This window comes from Vidua macroura, chromosome 3 (genome assembly GCF_024509145.1).
Source record: "Vidua macroura isolate BioBank_ID:100142 chromosome 3, ASM2450914v1, whole genome shotgun sequence".
Taxonomy (NCBI): domain Eukaryota; kingdom Metazoa; phylum Chordata; class Aves; order Passeriformes; family Viduidae; genus Vidua; species Vidua macroura.
Window position 1 is genome coordinate 74,669,365 of NC_071573.1, and position 16,634 is coordinate 74,685,998.

The 16,634-nt window shown below is 42.5% G+C and overlaps 1 protein-coding gene across 1 annotated transcript in view; it reads left to right on the plus strand.

Moving 5' to 3' along the window:
- FAXC (failed axon connections homolog, metaxin like GST domain containing) overlaps nucleotides 1-2,574 on the plus strand; it is a 21,411-nt gene extending 18,837 nt beyond the window's left edge. Inside the window, exons 5-6 of the mRNA XM_053972934.1 lie at nucleotides 282-398; nucleotides 1,857-2,574. Coding sequence (XP_053828909.1) covers nucleotides 282-398; nucleotides 1,857-2,140 — 401 coding nt within the window. The 3' untranslated portion in view covers nucleotides 2,141-2,574. The remainder of the gene's footprint in view (nucleotides 1-281; nucleotides 399-1,856) is intronic.
- Nucleotides 2,575-16,634: the final 14,060 nt, after the last annotated feature.

A 16,634-nucleotide genomic window follows, 5' to 3' on the forward strand; every position in this document is an offset into this window, starting at 1 on the left:
TGTGTGAGTGCTGCCAGCTGTGAGGAGCAGAGGAGGTTCCTTGGCCAGTGGTGACTCTGTAACTGGCCTGGTTATAGAAGTCTTGAACACAGGGGCAGCTGATTTCACTTACTGAACTCTAGAAACAGCTTTAGAATCCCTGTTTTTGAACAAGTGAACCTTTTCATTGGAATGATTTCAGTAACATAAATATGCAAAAGGCAGAACTGTGATTTTTTTTTTTTTTTTTATTTGGGGAACAGTGACAGCCAGTCAAGAAATATTTGCTGTTGTATTTACAGGTGACAAGAAGTACATTATGGGATCAACTGTTTCCACTGTTGATGCCACTGTCTTTGGACATCTGGCACAGGCAATGTGGACATTACCAGGGACTCGACCAGAGAGACTAATCAAAGGTAAGAAAGCTTAAGTGATCTCTGAGCTCTTGGTGGCATTTTCCACGTTTAAACTTGGAGTGCCTTGGAAGGACATTTTGAAGACTGCAGTACTTCAGCAGACTGTTCTTGCCTTTGATGTAGCATTTGTACCCTGTAAGGTTGTTTTCTCTTAAAATTCTTTGTTTTCTTTTTCATGTTCTACACAGTAATTGTTTTTATTTCTGTACTTGATCTTTTCCCTGTTTAACGTGGCAAAGCCTTAAAGCTTCTAAGGAGTGAATGCTGGGTAATGTATGAGAAAAAAGAAGAGCAGCCATTAGGCAAATTCAGCTGAGCTGAGTACTTTCCTTGATAGTAGAACTCCAAGTACTATTGTCTCACTGAAATTACAGCCTTTGCTGTTCCTGAAGGTGCCAGGCAAGGAAGAAATACAGCTTGGCTTTGGTGTCACTTTGCTTTTGCATGAATTGGAAGCCGACATACTCCTCATCCCCACAGAGAATTGTTTTTTTATTTGGTTCTTTTTTGTGGGGTGATATAGATGTTAAAGTATCTTTGCATCCATTTTCATAGTAAATCCACACAGCATGAGAAATGGGAAGAGCTAAGGAGGAAAAGAATGTAAAATAGTGCAAAAGGAATGAATCTGACCTGTAAATCCACTCTGTGCAAGACAGCTCTACTAAACCTGTGGTGAAGAGGCACAGGCTTACTCTTTTCCTCAGATAATGAGCACTTGTGATGAGGATATAAATATTGGCTATGCAGTTCTTCCCTTTGATGTCTGGGGCATCACAGCTAAAATTCTGAAGGGCTCATGGCTGTCTAGAAGGATTACTATGCTTGTTGAATTAGTTCATCTCTAATGAAAATAAATAGAAGATAATGGATTGAAATACCCAAGCAGTGTGATTGATTCTCTGTACCTGTCAACCTACTTATGCTGTCATGAGTACAGGTTTTACATACACATCACTTTCTTCTTTGAGTTTTTTTATGGTTTGTTCTGGAAGCATAAATGTATTTATAAACAAGGCATAAGATACTAAGGCTGGGAGCTGTAGGAGTGAGCCAGTGGCCATATTAAATGTGAATTTATGTTGCAGTCAACGCTGCCATCTGGTGGTGAAAGCCCCACATTCACTGTATTTAATAAACATACTGTGCTCTATAAGATCAAATTCTGTCTTGTCTTGATTTCTTTTTGTAGAGGTTTAATTTGGGATACTTACGTTGCTATTTGCGTGAACATGAATTTGTGTTTATTCCTGTGTAACCCTTCTTGTTGTATGTGGTTACATTAAAGTTAAAAACAGCTGCTAAGAGGATTGATGGCATCTTAGAATTTTGAAACTTCTTTGGAAAGTCCCTACACAGTTTGTTTCCAAACACAGCTAATGTGTTTTTGCATCATCAGGTAAGTTAGAGCATTATTGGCTGGATGTATTTACTGAAGTCTGTTGTGTTGTGTTGCAGGTGAACTGATTAACCTTGCTATGTATTGTGAAAGAATAAGGAGGAAATTTTGGCCAGAATGGCACCATGATGATGACAACACTCTGTATGAATCTGAGGAAAGCAGCGAAGCAAGCAAGACTTACTCCCCTTTGCAGGACTTCAGTTTTTATTCAAGGACAGAAACATTTGATGAGGAAGGGAACAGTATTTCCCAAACCCCTGACACAGATTACACTGGACATTCCCTCTTTGACTCGGATGTGGACATGGATGAGTACAGAGATCATGAACAATGCAAGTGAGATGTACAAGTGTCTCCCATTGTGCAGATAAGCTGTTTCTTGGGATCACTCTGATTTGTTTTCTCCTTCAGGTCAGGAAGAGGTTTATACCACTTTGGAATAGACCATTGTGCTTAATTCAGCTGTCACATACTGCTTGGACTATTTCAACCGTATTTTGTTTTGTGTAATTGTTCAGGTGGACCAAGGTAAACACATTTAAAACACACGTGGGCAAACTGGAGGTCTAGAGGGCAGCAGGACCTTTCAACCTATTTTTGTTCAAAACCAGATCCCACATCAAAGTGGGACGAACTTCTGGGAAGTGGAGCATTTGTCACAACTGGTTTGTGTTGTTATCTTATCCTTACAGCAACGGGTTGAGGACAAAAATGGAAGAGGTATGACTGGCACAGTTTTCTTCCATGGGAGAAGATGATGGATGCTGTAATGAAAAGGCCCTGGCAGTGTTGGTGGACTGCGATGCCAGTATAAGCCAGTGGTGTGCTGAGGTGTATCAGATTCATGCAGCACCCTGGCCTGTATCAGTAGTAGTGTGGCTAGGTGATTGGCCCCCTGTCTCAGCACGAGTGAGGCTGCACCCCCAATCCTGTGTTCTGTTGTGGGCCCTTCACTACAAGAAAGTCATTGAGGTGCTGGAGCATGTCCAGAGAAGGACAGTGAAGCTGGTGAAAGGATCTGGAACACAAGTTTTGTGAGGAGCAGCTGAGGGAGCTGGGCTTGTTCAGCCTGGAGAAATGGAGTCTCAGGAGAGACCTTATTGCTCTCTACAACTGACTGACAGGAGGTTGTAGCAAGGTGTGGGTTGGTCTCTTCTCCCTGGTAACAAGCTCTGGAATAAGAGAATTGGCCTCAAGGTGTGCCAGGGGAGGTTTGGATATTGGATGTTGGGAAAAACTTCACTGGAAGGGTTGTCAAACATTGGAACAGGCTGCCCAGTCACCACCCCTGGAGGTATTTAAAAGCCACATAGATGTGGCACTTCAGGGACATTTTTTGGTGGTGGACTTGGTAGCCCTAGGCTAGCACTTGGACTTGATGATCTCAAAGGTCATTTCCAACCTAAAAAGATTCTGTGATTTGGCAAAGTTTCAGGGGAATTTTATTTGATGACTACCCGTACTTTGGGTGCATATATTACAGGGTCTGCAGGAAAGAACTGCTCCCAGTTCTTTTGGAGACAGTCAGGGAAGGATGGAGGAAAACATAATCCTGCAGAAAGGAACTGGTTACTGTTTCTTGTTCTTTGCAGAAGGTTGCTAGAATACTTTTACGCAGGAGGGAGATGTCAGTGTTAACTCATCTGGAATATGTGTTGGTCAAATTTCTTCTGTGATTTTGAATTATTATCATGTTTTTACTCCCTGCCCATGGCTGCTGTCTGCTATTTCTAGGCAAGACTAAAGAGCTGGGATTTGTTGCTAAAAGTCTGGTGTGTCTCAGCAGTGGGTGCTTTGTGTTCCTTACCAATAGACATGCCAAACCCATGAAGGTTGAGGTTTTAGTAGGCATGGGACACTGTAGTTGTAAGATGTTGTGGCCCAGGCAGTTGAATCCTTTATAGCTGCCTAGGGAGGTGCTTCAGGAGGTGCTGGACACTGCGCTGGCTTGCAGTGCACAGTCCCTAAATGTGATGCACGGGAGGAGGTGAGATGGGACAGTTCTCTCAGCACTGCCATATGTGTGGGGAAATTCAGATACTGAAAGCATGACCAGAATTTAATTTAAATTGCCTTTGCTGCCATATCTGTGGATCTGGATCTCAAAATGATTGCACAGGTTCTGACATGCTTCATGTTCATGTCTCCCTAAATGCAGGTTAGAGATGAGAATAAATCCATCGGATTTACTCACAGCTTTGAAGTTAAGCATTTACTTCAGTGTTGCTTGGCCATGATTAGTTGATTTTGGGAGAGAGAGAGAGAGCATATTGAACCTACTGAGCTGTTGTGTTTTTAAATATGCATATAAAATTGGGTATTTGACTGCAGAATTTGTTGGTGGCCTATTTTAATTATGACATTCTCAGTGACTTACAGTTAGATGAATCAGGATCCCTCAGCAAAATTTTTATAATGTGTTGGATGTGCCAAATGTTCTAGGAGCAGACAGGGCAGACAACTGCTTTGGGATGTTAATTGTTGGTAGTTGTAGTGAGCCTGGAGCTTGAAATAACTCCAGCACTCAAAGAATACCTTGCTCCCTAGGATCCTGGAGTGCCTCCTGCAGAAAAAAGCACCTTCTCTGGGGAAACTTGGGAGTTAGCCTTGGCTTTGAAAGCAGGGACACCTTTGTCTGCACTGAAACTCCAGGTCTGTTCATGCATGGAACCACTGCAGTGAGAGCTGACAAGTTTGGTGTAAATTTGCACCTGCTTCCACAATTCTTTAGGCATGTCCTTGAAGCCTTGTTCCAGTCAATGTTGTGGGCAAGTATCAATGGCAAAGTGAACCAAAACCGAGGAGGAAGGTACCATCCAATTACTTGGGACCCTTCTTAGGAAACTAAGCACAAAAATAGGGCACAAGAAGATAAGTCTTGGGCTTGAAAGCGCAGAGGTGATGGCCTGGGTAAATCCATGGCCAAGTCAGGAGAGATTTTATATGCAAAAATGTAGGTATTGATATTCTGAATAAAAGGAATCTGCATCAAAAAGCTCCTATTTAAAATCATTATCGTGTTGGAAATTCTGATGGAGATGTTCTCATTCATTTACTGATGCATGTTTGAAGGATGTGCTTTCTCCATTTGTTCAGCATTGCAAGGTGTGCTTGCAGCAGATGAGTCCCAGTCATTAAAAGACCATTAAAGGATGGTCAGACCTCTTTAAAAGGATTTAATCTGTGCATTTTCTTTTGGAAACTGTCTTGGTAAATTGTTGTGGGGAAACAAACAAACAAAAGTTTAAAAAAATAAATTAAAAAGTGTTCATTTATTTTGGTTTGCATGGGAAAAAAAAAGATGTGTTTTCTTAAAAAGGGAACAATTGTTTTTGACTTTCCAAAATTTTACTAAAAGAGCAACATTTTCTTAGCCCTGCAGTATTTTTTTTTTTTTTCCCATTCCATCATATCTATTTTTAATGTTAGTGCTGAGGGGCTGTACAGAACTAAAAATAGTCAGCATCTTAATTTCGTTTTGGTTTTTTCTTTCCTTTTTTTTCCTCCCTCACTGATCAAAATTGCGAGCAAGTCCATCGTAGGGATGCTGGAGATCCAGACTGTGCTGCTGTGGGGGTTGAGGGTCAGCAGGTGTCTCTGCAGCTATGAAACCTGGGACAGCTGTGGATTGCCATCTGCCTAGCAGGTGAGCTGGGATAGCAGCTTCTGCCAGGAGCTGGAGGCTGCTGGATGCCAGGACATCGTGTCTGAGGTGACACAGACCACAGAAGGTTTTTCCCTGGCTGGGGGTCCCTCTGCCACAGCCAGAAACTCACTGTGGGGTGATGTTAGGAAGGGTTCAGGGGCCACTGAACCTGGGTGGGACCCCTGCCCTGCTTATAAGCTGGACCATGAGCCCAAATCCTAGTGAGGAAACAGCACTGTTCCTCCTGGGTACTTTACCCTAAATACTGCCAAAGGCTGAGTACTGCCTTTGTGTTTCCATAGTGCTGCTTTAAAGGAATGAGTAATTGGTCTGCCCTTAATTTGGCAAATGGGAGTTCAAAGCAAGCCCTGCATTTCCAGTGGAGTTAGATTTGAAGCAGTCTGTTGTTTTTTTTTTCATGTGAATTGCAGTGTTTGACTGTGTGACACTCTGTCATGTCAGAAGGGATTTGTTTACCCCTGTCGGTCTCATTGGCTCTGTCAGCAGAGCTCACTGTTACCGAGTGGGGGAAACAGGCGCTGGGATGTATAGGTCCTACAGAAATCCTGCAAATGTGGTGTTTGATTTAAAAACCAAACTGAACCTGATGTTTCAGATCTGGAGGACTGTTTCCATCCAATTATAGCACTGCAAGTAACACATTTTGATCTTTAAAACCTTGGCAATGTCCCTCCAGATCTATATTCTCTTTGAAAAAATACTGCCTGAAATATTTCTGCAGCAACAGTTCAGGCACAAATTTGCTTTTGTCAGTGATGTCTGCTCAAGTAATCATGACAGTTTCATACTGTTTTCCTTGAAAGGCCTGTATCTGTCAGATGCTAAGCCTTACAAAATATTGCCTGCTGGAAAAGCGTGTTATGTGCAGATTTATGCAGGGCAGCTCACCAAGTGAAATTTCTGTGGCAGGGGATGAATTCAAGTGGGTCTTGTCCTTAGATGTTTGAATAAGAATTTGAAGCTGTTTTTTGACAAGTAGCTGTTTGGCCTAACTCTCCTTCCCTCCCCAAATACTGCGAAATTATGATTTAGGCATGTGATACTAATAAAGCAAATCATGCTCTCTAAATACAGAATTAAGTTGGATGGTCCAGTAGCTGGGCTATGGAAATGGGTACCCATAGGTGTGAGTCATGCCCGTTCCTCTCAGCAGCTGTGATCCGGAGCAGCACGCAGCCTGTACTGTTTAATCCCACGGAACCAGAGGTAACTCTGAATACTGCAGTGGCTTTCAGCAGTTGATCAGTGCTATGGGATATCCATGTATGCTGTGCCTTGGGTATTCCTTAGTGCTGGGTAGACTGTGCAGGGGCTTATTTTGGTAGCTGTGGCTCCTATGGGGCATCAGCCTGCTGTCATCCCGTGGCTGAGCTGCAGAGACAAGGGTCTGTTTGGAAGCGAGCCTTGGCAGTGAGCAGAGCTTTGAGCCTGCTGGTGAATGTGGGCTGTTGTATTGGTGTTCTGTGGAGGGAAGTTGTTCCCCCATGCTGCCCATGTGCATTTAATTTTCAGGCCAGTGACCCTAGTCTTCACAGCTTTGCCTTGGTGGAGAGAAGGGTTGCAACACAAATCAGCTCTGTCTCACTGGTTTGGGGCAGTCCTCTCTTTGATGGCCATTGGGGAGGGCTTCTTCTGTGTTCATTCCCTATGGAGCTGCCCCAGTGTGAAATACTTCTTAGCAGAGGTTTCTGCAGCTCTCTGAGCAATTTGGAAAGTTAAATGGTATTAGTCGTTGTACAGCACAGGAATTCCAGTCAGTGAAAACACCGCGTGTCTCTGCAGTGTTAAACCCTCAGTTCTGTGTCCTGGTTGCACCACTCCTGGCTTTTTCAAGGCCAAGGAGATCGTTATGGGCTTTTGGTCAGACAGCAGCATAAAAAGGTTTGTGGGATTTCATGTAATGATTTACACATTCAGCTCAACAAGTTAAAGCTGAAACATATGCTGTCAAAAGGCATTCAAGTCTTGTGGAATAAATAAAATCCTGCTCCACTTTGAAGTTGTTGACAAAAGTGCCATTTGCTTCAGCGGTGCCGGAGTTTCCAACGGAGCTTCCAAGTGACCCCGAAATTACCACTTCTCTCATTTCTGTCTAATTATACTAAAGTAAAATTTTGCTTTATTGGGGACAGTAAGGCAAACAAGATGTGACTGTTGTTCCTTTTTAAGCTCCCTAAAAAAAAGTGCTTTTTTTGTCTGCACTGGTCAGATTGGTATTTTCACTGGGCACTATGATTGTATGTGTTCTTCTCTCACTTCTTAATTTGTTCTTCTGACTTATCTTTCCTCAAATGTACAGGTTTTTATTTTTCAGGATACTTGAAGAATGCAAGTCCCAAAGACAGGGGTGTGCAATCCAGCAAGAATAAAGTATATGTAGATGTGTATGGGCAAGGGATATATCCAGCTAACTGCAGTGTACAAGGTTTAACTAACAAGATCAAGCAAAACATTTCTAAATGGGGACTCTGATGCTGCAGCTGCATTATGTTGTTTGTCTATGAACTACACGAGACATACGTTATTTTAGCACTGTTATTACTAGTTTATAAAGCCATATTTAAAATTGTACACTTAATTGTAACATAACTTTAAATTGTGCACTGTGTTGATCAATGTACATATATATGAAGATCTGTATATTTTGTCTTTATGCTGTATGTCATTGGTGTGTAAACTATAATGAGTGGATCTAAAATACCTTTCTGGTTCATGTCCTTATTCTGTGTCTGTGCTTTCTGTGGAGCTGTGAACAGCTGAGAGTTGCTCTCTTGAGAGTAGGTATTGCATGAAACTTTAATGACCAGCCAGTTAAGCCCTCATCTCCCCAGGCAAATACTTTAGCCACCAGCATTATTTGAATGGAGTCATTCTGTCACTGATCCCCTCTCCCCTTGACACTCAGGAAGGATTTCAGGGTGTAGCACAAGAGGAAGGACTGACATAAACTTGGGTGTGAGGAGGGGTCTCTGCTCTCCTCACTCTGTTTTTATGGCTACTGCTACCAGTGTGAAAATAAGTAATCCTGAGAAGACAGCTCTTGTCAGGAGTGCAGAAGCTTTAAGGTCTTTGATCAGAGCACTGTGGTAGCTAGTTTCACTATATCTTCAGCAAATGCAAGTCCTTAGCCAGGCTTAGTGTGCTGCCCCAAATGCAGCAGAGGGGCTGCATGACAGGAGATGTGACCTGGCTGGAACAAGTACAGGGCAACAGCAGGCAGACAGTAAAGGTGCAAAGCTATACACAGGTCTTTCAAACCTCACAGAGGCCTGACATCAAGTCCAGTTTCCTAAGTGATGGTGTCAGTGTTGCATTAAAAAACCAAAAAAATATCCCAAAACACCCAACCCAACCTACCAAAAATAACACACCCCCCTCCCCCCCCCAAAAAAAAGAAAAAACAAGTCAAGCCCAAGGCTGAAGTACCATTCTAGTAAATTTTTAGCTCCTTTCACTGCCTTAAACCTTTATGGTTGGTGAGGTTGTTCATAGACTTTTTCTCTCCATGAAGGCTAGAAATTTCAATGTGCTTAATAAACATGGAGGTCAGAAACATGCACCTATTGAAACATTAAATATTGCAAGCCTGGAAGAGCTGGTAGCCAAAGCAGAGTTCTGTCAAGTTCAGGTGTCTCTCTGTTCCACTGAACTTCTGTCTTGGCAAAATACTCACAAACTCTTGTTTATTCTCTACTCACAAAAACTTTAAATTGGGGCATGTGAGAAATATTCTGGATGCTACACAGTAGTTCTGGGCCATATGGGCACGCTCAGCTGCTTACTGCAGCTTTGTCAGTGGGAATTTGGTCTATTACAGTAACTGGTGGTAAACCTGATCCTTCAGAGTGCTGCCAAAAAGGTGAGGGTGGGTGCCTGTGTTCTCTGTGTGAGGAGATGGAGGCAGGCATATGGTCCAGGACAGCAACCCTTGGGAAACTGCCCAGATAAGTTCCCTGAAAAGCCATTTATCTATTGGCCAGATCCTGCATGGCAACGTCCCTACTCATTGAAGGGGGATTCGACTAGATGACCTGTAAAGGTCCATTCAACCCCAAACCCTTCTAATATTGCTCGTTTTCCATTGCTCATTTTTAAATTGTTCACAGCAGCTGGTCAGAGGTCTCTGCCAGCTTTTCCCTCATGCTGATGTCTGTTGTGAGATGGGCTCAAGGGTACAAGGTGGGTGCCCAGTATGTCCTGGGTGACCTGAGGAATCTGTGTAGAGAAGGCTGGCAGGATCCAGGTGAGACCAGGAGCAGCAGCTGGAGGCCAGACAGAGTTTCTACAGCATCTGAAATGATGGCTGAAGAGCTTCAAATAAATCCTATCTAAATGGAGTATCTAAAGGGAAAATTAAAGTGATGGTGGTGTTGCAACTAATTATTATTCAATGTTTATGTTGTGGTAGAGCCCAAATAATCCGGCCAGCATGAGTCCTTGCATGCAGTGTTCTTCAATGGCTCAGACTAACTACTGTGAAGTTTGCAGTCTAAGAAAAAAAAGGTGCAGCAAGAAAGAGAAGAGAAAGATAGTCTCAGTTCAGTGTAGGCTGTGCATTTAGCCATGGACATTTGATTTTATCTTAAGACTTTTCTAGGCTTCTCTAGTGCCTGAATTGTTGAAATCCATGAAGATCTGCTCTGAGTGGCCATGCAGCCTCAGGGCTCCTCAGGAGAACAGAAGTGTCTGCTGTTGGGTGAGCTGAACTGCTCCTGCTGCACTGACTGCGTGGCCCAGATCTCCATGGAGGACTGTGGAAGATGAACGTGGCTCAGGAGTGTGCCCTATGGTCAGACATCAAATTTAAAACCTCAATCCCAGGCTGAATCCCACTCAAAACCAGTTGTGTCTTTACTTGAAAGCCCAGTGATCACCTCTACTTTGATACTTCTTCTGGGCCATGATGTACCATTTCAGACAGGGGGAGTTGTTCAAGGGAACTTCAGACCCTAACACTGAGCACTGCATGGTTAGGAAATACCAGAGCTCCATTGCACACATGGTTTTAATGCCACCTCTTTTTGCATAGGTATGGACTGCAGATCTCATTTCTTTCTTTCTCTTACTGGGTTTTTTTTTTTTTTTTTTTTTTTTTTTTTTTTTTTTTTCCTTAAGACCTCTGCCTCATCTGGTGCAGGAGGTAGAGATTGATGAATTAATGACGAGCTGGTGGGGATTTCTTTTGAAATGTGAACTCCAAGCTTTACTTACTGCACAGGATTCAAATCTACAATGGAAGCAGAGTGATTAATTTCCTCATGAGCTTCTCTGTGGCAGTCATTACCATGGTTTCTGGGTGCTTCAAAAATACTAATAAGTTGATAAATGCAGTAATAGACAAGACTAGAAAGATAGAGTTGTCAAGAGCCTTGAAAATAAGTGCAAGGAATTGGAATTTGATATAGGAAGCGCCAGTGGGTGGACTCAAAGAAGGAAAGATATAAACAATAGGCATCAAAGAGTTTCTTAGTAGATGCAGTTTAAGTGGGTTAGAGGGTCATAGAGAAATGCTGATTAGGATGGAAATTGAGGGTCTAAAATAAAGACTTGTTTATCAAAACAGGGAGGAAATTTAAAGGAGAAATGTGATGCAGAAATAATAACATTTGGAGAGAGGACATTTGGAGAGAGGACACGTGGGCTGTCACCAGGCAGATGCAGTTTTTCTGTCCTTCACAGTAGACTCTGCAGTGGCTGAGGGTGGGCTAACCTTACAGACAGCAGTGAAAGGAGCTGAGTTTTCTCTGCTTAGGCCTGAAGGCTTTGAGGTTGGGCCCTGCTTTGCCATTGTTTGGAAGGCAGCATTTCTTTGGGAGCCACCTGAAGCATGGTTATTATCTAGTAAGCAGCTTTGATTTATCAACTACATCTATGCATAGGGAAATTGCCATAATTTCACATGCAGTGATTCACTGTGACAAAGAAAACCATAATTACCCGGGGTGCAAACTTCACCGCATGCTAATGCGGCTCCTGTTGCCGCGGCTTCTTGGCACTGTGAGTGCAGCACTGCAGAAATAGCCCGTGGAGCAGGGAAAGGTGATTGCTCCCAGGAGGATCTGAAGTACTTGGAGGTAGAACACCAGGCTCACTGTTGCTTGGGAGACCCAGGGCTGAACATAGGAAAGGTTGTCCCTACCCCAGCCTTTCTCTACGCCCAGCCCTATTTTTGGTCCCGCCACTGAAGATCATCAGTGATTCACTGTCACACAATGATTCAGAAGGGGAAAATGCGAAGGTTTGCTGGTGAAGGAAGCATCACTGTGAAAGCAGGTGGCTCCCAAATGTGTGCATGTTTTGATAAAGCAGGGGGTGAAGTTTGAGCCTTCTCTCTCCTGAGTTGTTGAGCAAGTTGTGAACAGTCCATGCTTTTTACAGCTCCAGAGAATTTTCCTGTAATATTTCAACTGTAAAGTGCAGTTACACATTTTAAAGGTGGGACTGTAGCTACTCTGCCTGCCCAGCATAGTGCTATCTGAACAGTAAATATTCTCCCAGCTATTTTCTGAAAGCCAATGCCAGCCCTGCTATTCTAATAAAATAATTCAAATGTCACACTTTATTTTACATGTCTTAACAAACATGAGTTGGGGTTCCACTGTAGCACATAACCAGCTACCAAATCCTGCAGAAAAACAAATTGTAAAAGTGTGAGGATGATACGAAGAATTTCTAGCTGCTTTAACTATTGTTAGGTATTTGATTTCTGCTGAGGCCAAAAGAGGAGAACTGAAGAGGAGAAAAAAGCAACTCCATCTGATACACCATTCATATAGCGATGGATACATTTGGAACCCACTTGGAGTGTCAGAGTGAATAGCAGCCTTTTGAAAGCCTGCTTACTGAAGTAGTTCACAAAATCAAATCCCTCAGAAAAGTTGCTAAAGAAATCTTCATTTTTTAAATTGGAAGCCATGAAAATATTAGTACTTTTACAATAAGCCAAAAAATATGGCAAACAAGAATTAATGGTACGACTGTAAAATTAATCTCTCTGTGGTTTTGGATGCATAAATATCAAGTGCTTCATAATTATATGCCTTTCCTATTATTATATATATATTTTAATCTGTACATAGATTGTGGAGAGCTGTGGAACCATGCATCACATGAGCCTGGTAGCATCAGACAGGACCATGTACTGTGATATACTCTGGCAAACAGCCACGATTGGTGAGGGAGAAAGAGCAAGCATTTAAACAAATGGGATAAACCAGAAGCTTTGAATAGGAGGAGGATAATAGAAGGCAGGCAATCATTTTACACATGCAAACCTATGGTTATTATGTGAAGCTTTAAAATTCTAGCTAGTATGATTGTAAAGCTTCATGGGGAAGAAAGGGGATAAGATCCACAGGAGGGTGTCTCTTGCCATCTTAACGCTGTGATACCTGACAATGGAGATCAAGTGGCTGCAGCAGGCAGGTTACTGTTCACAAAGTCTGTATGAAGCAGCCTGCTTTATTGCTGTTATGGCTCAGGCTGTCTTGAAGCAGCTGCTGCTGGCCAGCTAGATTTTGTGATAAACTTTTACCAGTCTAAAACCAGGCTCTGAATCTTGGTGGCATCTTGAAAGTTTCAGAACAGCTTCTATCAGATCACCTTAACATTGAGCATTTCCCATGCTAATGAGGTGAGAAACTTCTGGATTTGCTGCAGACGTTTGAGGTTTCCTTTCAGGATGGGAACTAATCATTAGTAGATTCTGTGACAACTTTTATTTGCACAAATCCAAGTGCATACTTTTCTCATTGAATTGTAAGGCAGGAAGAGGTTCATTCATCATCTAAATTAAACAGTCTCTCAGCTCTACAGACAATCGTGTATTCTACTGGCTTTTGATGGCTGAGAAGATGGGAAGAGGGAAAAGAAATTGGGGTGAGGAAGGAAATGATAAATACAATACTTAATATTCTGGTAAACATGGTTATAAAATCATAATTCATACAGCCTTTACTACAAATATTGATGACTTAGTTTCACAGATACTGAAACATGGCAGAAATTACTCGAAGGAGCCACAAGTCATGTATTTTGGGGTGAATACTTCCTTGCAGCCTGGGATGATGCAGCCCTCTGGGGCAGCCTCTCCACACACTCTGTGCCACTCAATGAGGCAAAAAATGTTGAAGCAGAGCGAGTCATCCTGCAGCATTTCAGCTTGCAATCTTATGAAACTTTCCTGTTTCCATTCAGGTTCAAGATGGAATGGTGCTTCAAACTTAAAAAAAAATTAGAGAAATGAGTTTGAGGCATCCCTGGCCCAAGAAGCAGCTCACACCATGCCCCTTATCTGATTCCACACTGCTGGGAGGCACCAGGACCAGCTGTTAATTGCACATCCCCAAACTTCCATGCTGAGGTTAAAACGACAACTTAGGCATCAATCACCCTGATTTCCATCTGGTATAACATTGCCCCGAATAAGGGAAGGCCCAACAAAGTCCCTGTTTAGCTGGTTTTTCATTCTCGCTCTGCGTGTAATCTCCCTCAAACAGAAGTGCTGTTTTTAACTGTAATCTAAGCCTCTTTGCCCCTGTACCGCAGCTGAGGGTAGCTCATGTCATCAGACCACTGCTAACATAAGCACATGAAGCTTTGTTAGGCAAGTAAATATTTTTTCTCTTTGACATGTGAATGAAATGAAATAGATATGAGTGATTGACTGGCACTGGAGATGTCAGACCCCTTGGATGCCCCCCTTCTGGCCTAGTTTAGTCAGCATTTTGTTCCATGTGTATTCAAAAATGTAATTAGTTTTTTGTTTATTCAGAACTTTAAATGACTGAATGATGTTTGTAATTTAAAGTGCTGATCTTTCCCTCCTGTAACCTCCCCATCCTAAGCAGGGTATAGTCAGACAGTTTAACATTCAAGCCAAGTGAATCAGGCCACAAGCTTTCAGCAACAAAATTACATCATCTAATGCAGACATACCATGCTTTTGAAACGCCTTGTGCTCCCTACTTGGTGCTTCATCTCTTAGCAGCCATATATCAGGAAGCAGAAATAAATCATCCACTTTGCATTCAGCAAAACATCATTGTGGATGACTGGAGTTGGGCTTCTACCTTATTTGCCTTCAGCTTGCTTTTGCTGTTCAGCCTCCTCCTGGTTGTTCTGACAAGTCTCCAGCAGAGCTGGCTGCTCCTGCACACGATGATGTGCATCCTCCTGCTCATGCAGTCTGCCATCTCACTAGGAGAGGACTGAGTAGTGAAACTTTTGATCATAAATATTCCTATTTTCTTTCCTGGGGAAAATTGAAAGAGACTCTGAAGAGATCTGCTGGAAGAAGCTGCAAAAAAAGACCCTGACATCTTTCTTCAAGGGATTGCCCATGTGACACTGTTGTTGATTTTAATTATGTCTTATTCCTAGAAGAGAGACATGAGATGCCCCATCCAATCTTGCCGTATTTATTCATCAGGGAAGAGTACATAATTCTGTTGTTTGTGCCCCTTTCTTCTATTGCAGAATCCTTGTTGATGATCAGTTGCTGTCAGCTGCAGGGACATTCCCAGTTCTGTCCTGAATCATTCCTTTGCAAACACCTCTTCTGTGCTTGCCTTGATGGATACGCAGGTGGTAGCACAGCATTGCCAGCATGCTTGGCTGACTCCTGGATTTCCCTGTGCTGACAAATCTGCCTCCTTAGTTTCTCTTGTTTCAATTCCTGACCACCTTACTCTTCATTTTGTCCAAGTGTACGTGCTCTCTGGATGCACGATGTTGTGTTGAAACAAATGCCTCCAGGCTTTGCTGCTTCTCACCAAATCAGTCATCTCCGCTGTGTTCTTGTAGAGAGGAAACCAGGGCCCAGCCTTCTCCCTCTGTGCTGGCTACTTACTGAGAAACTGTATTTAAATAGGAAGACTTGCCCATCCTTGAAAATTCCCTCTCCAGCCCTTGCTTAGGATTTTCCTCACAACAGCTCACGTGGTGGCTGCAGTGGATCTGAGCCCCAAGGGACATCCATCCACTGGATTCCCCTGCCACTGCATGGTGTGGGGACACCCACCGAAGGGATGCTGGCCCTTAATTATCACATGTGCAATGACACCTGTCCTTCAGCTTCTGCCTCTGTGGTGACAGCACATCTCCCCATTATTTTCATAGAAACGGGACACACCTGTGTGGTGTCGGCAGTGTGGCAGTAATTTAGCAATCTGTAGAATATTGATGGGCAAAAGTGGAAACAGTTTAGGCAAACATCAGAGATTCTGAAAAAATGTACTCAATTTTTTGATTTAGGATTGCTGAACATCTCCTAAACCTCAGTTGTATATCTGTTGACAACAAATACAGCACACGCCAAAAATGTGGCTGGATGAAAAGCTGCAAAATAACGATTCCAACACACTTGACAATCCCAATCCTTCCCCTTTGGCAACAGCACAGGAAAATGAGTAAGACTGTGTAATCCTACCTGCACCTGATCAGGAATTTTTCAGGGACTCTTGTGTTGTATTAAGGAAAAAATATGGAGTTAATTTCAGAGAATAATATTTTTATAACAAGGTTTTTAAATTCCCTTTGTCACAAGAATGCATTATAATAATTTTCTAAAAAATGTAGATAACTATTAATATTAATACATTGTATCTTCTCACAGTTTTTCAATTCAGTTGTACACGTAACATATCCTCTTTTATTTTCTAGTAATATTCTACCAGTATTTAAGGTATAAATTATTTTTCAGCCAACAGCCAAACATTAAATGATGGTGAAAGACAAGATAGAGAAAATCTACTAATTTGGCAAATGTATTTGCCTGGACTTGAAAAGGAGGCCTTCATTTGCTGCCAAGTGCTTTGGATGTGCTTTACACACAGCCACGGGAGGGCAGTGAATGACTTGGATATGCAGCTTCTTTCTAGTTTTTATCTGTTTTTTAATCGTTTCGTTTCCCTTCCACTGAGCTCCTATCTTGTCAAGAAATAAAAATTTGACGCTGATGCGAAAAAGGGGATTTGATTTTCATTTCTCTCTGTGGGTTTGGCACATTTTCCTCATACTCTTGTTAGTTCAGCTTATCATCAGTGTGTGGAGAGCGTGTGATACCATCCCTGGTGCTGCATGCAGGGCAGGAAGGGAGCGGAGGAAATGTGTTTGCACAACTCCCATGTTTGCACAACTTTCAAGGTCAGGACTTCCTTCTAAGAAA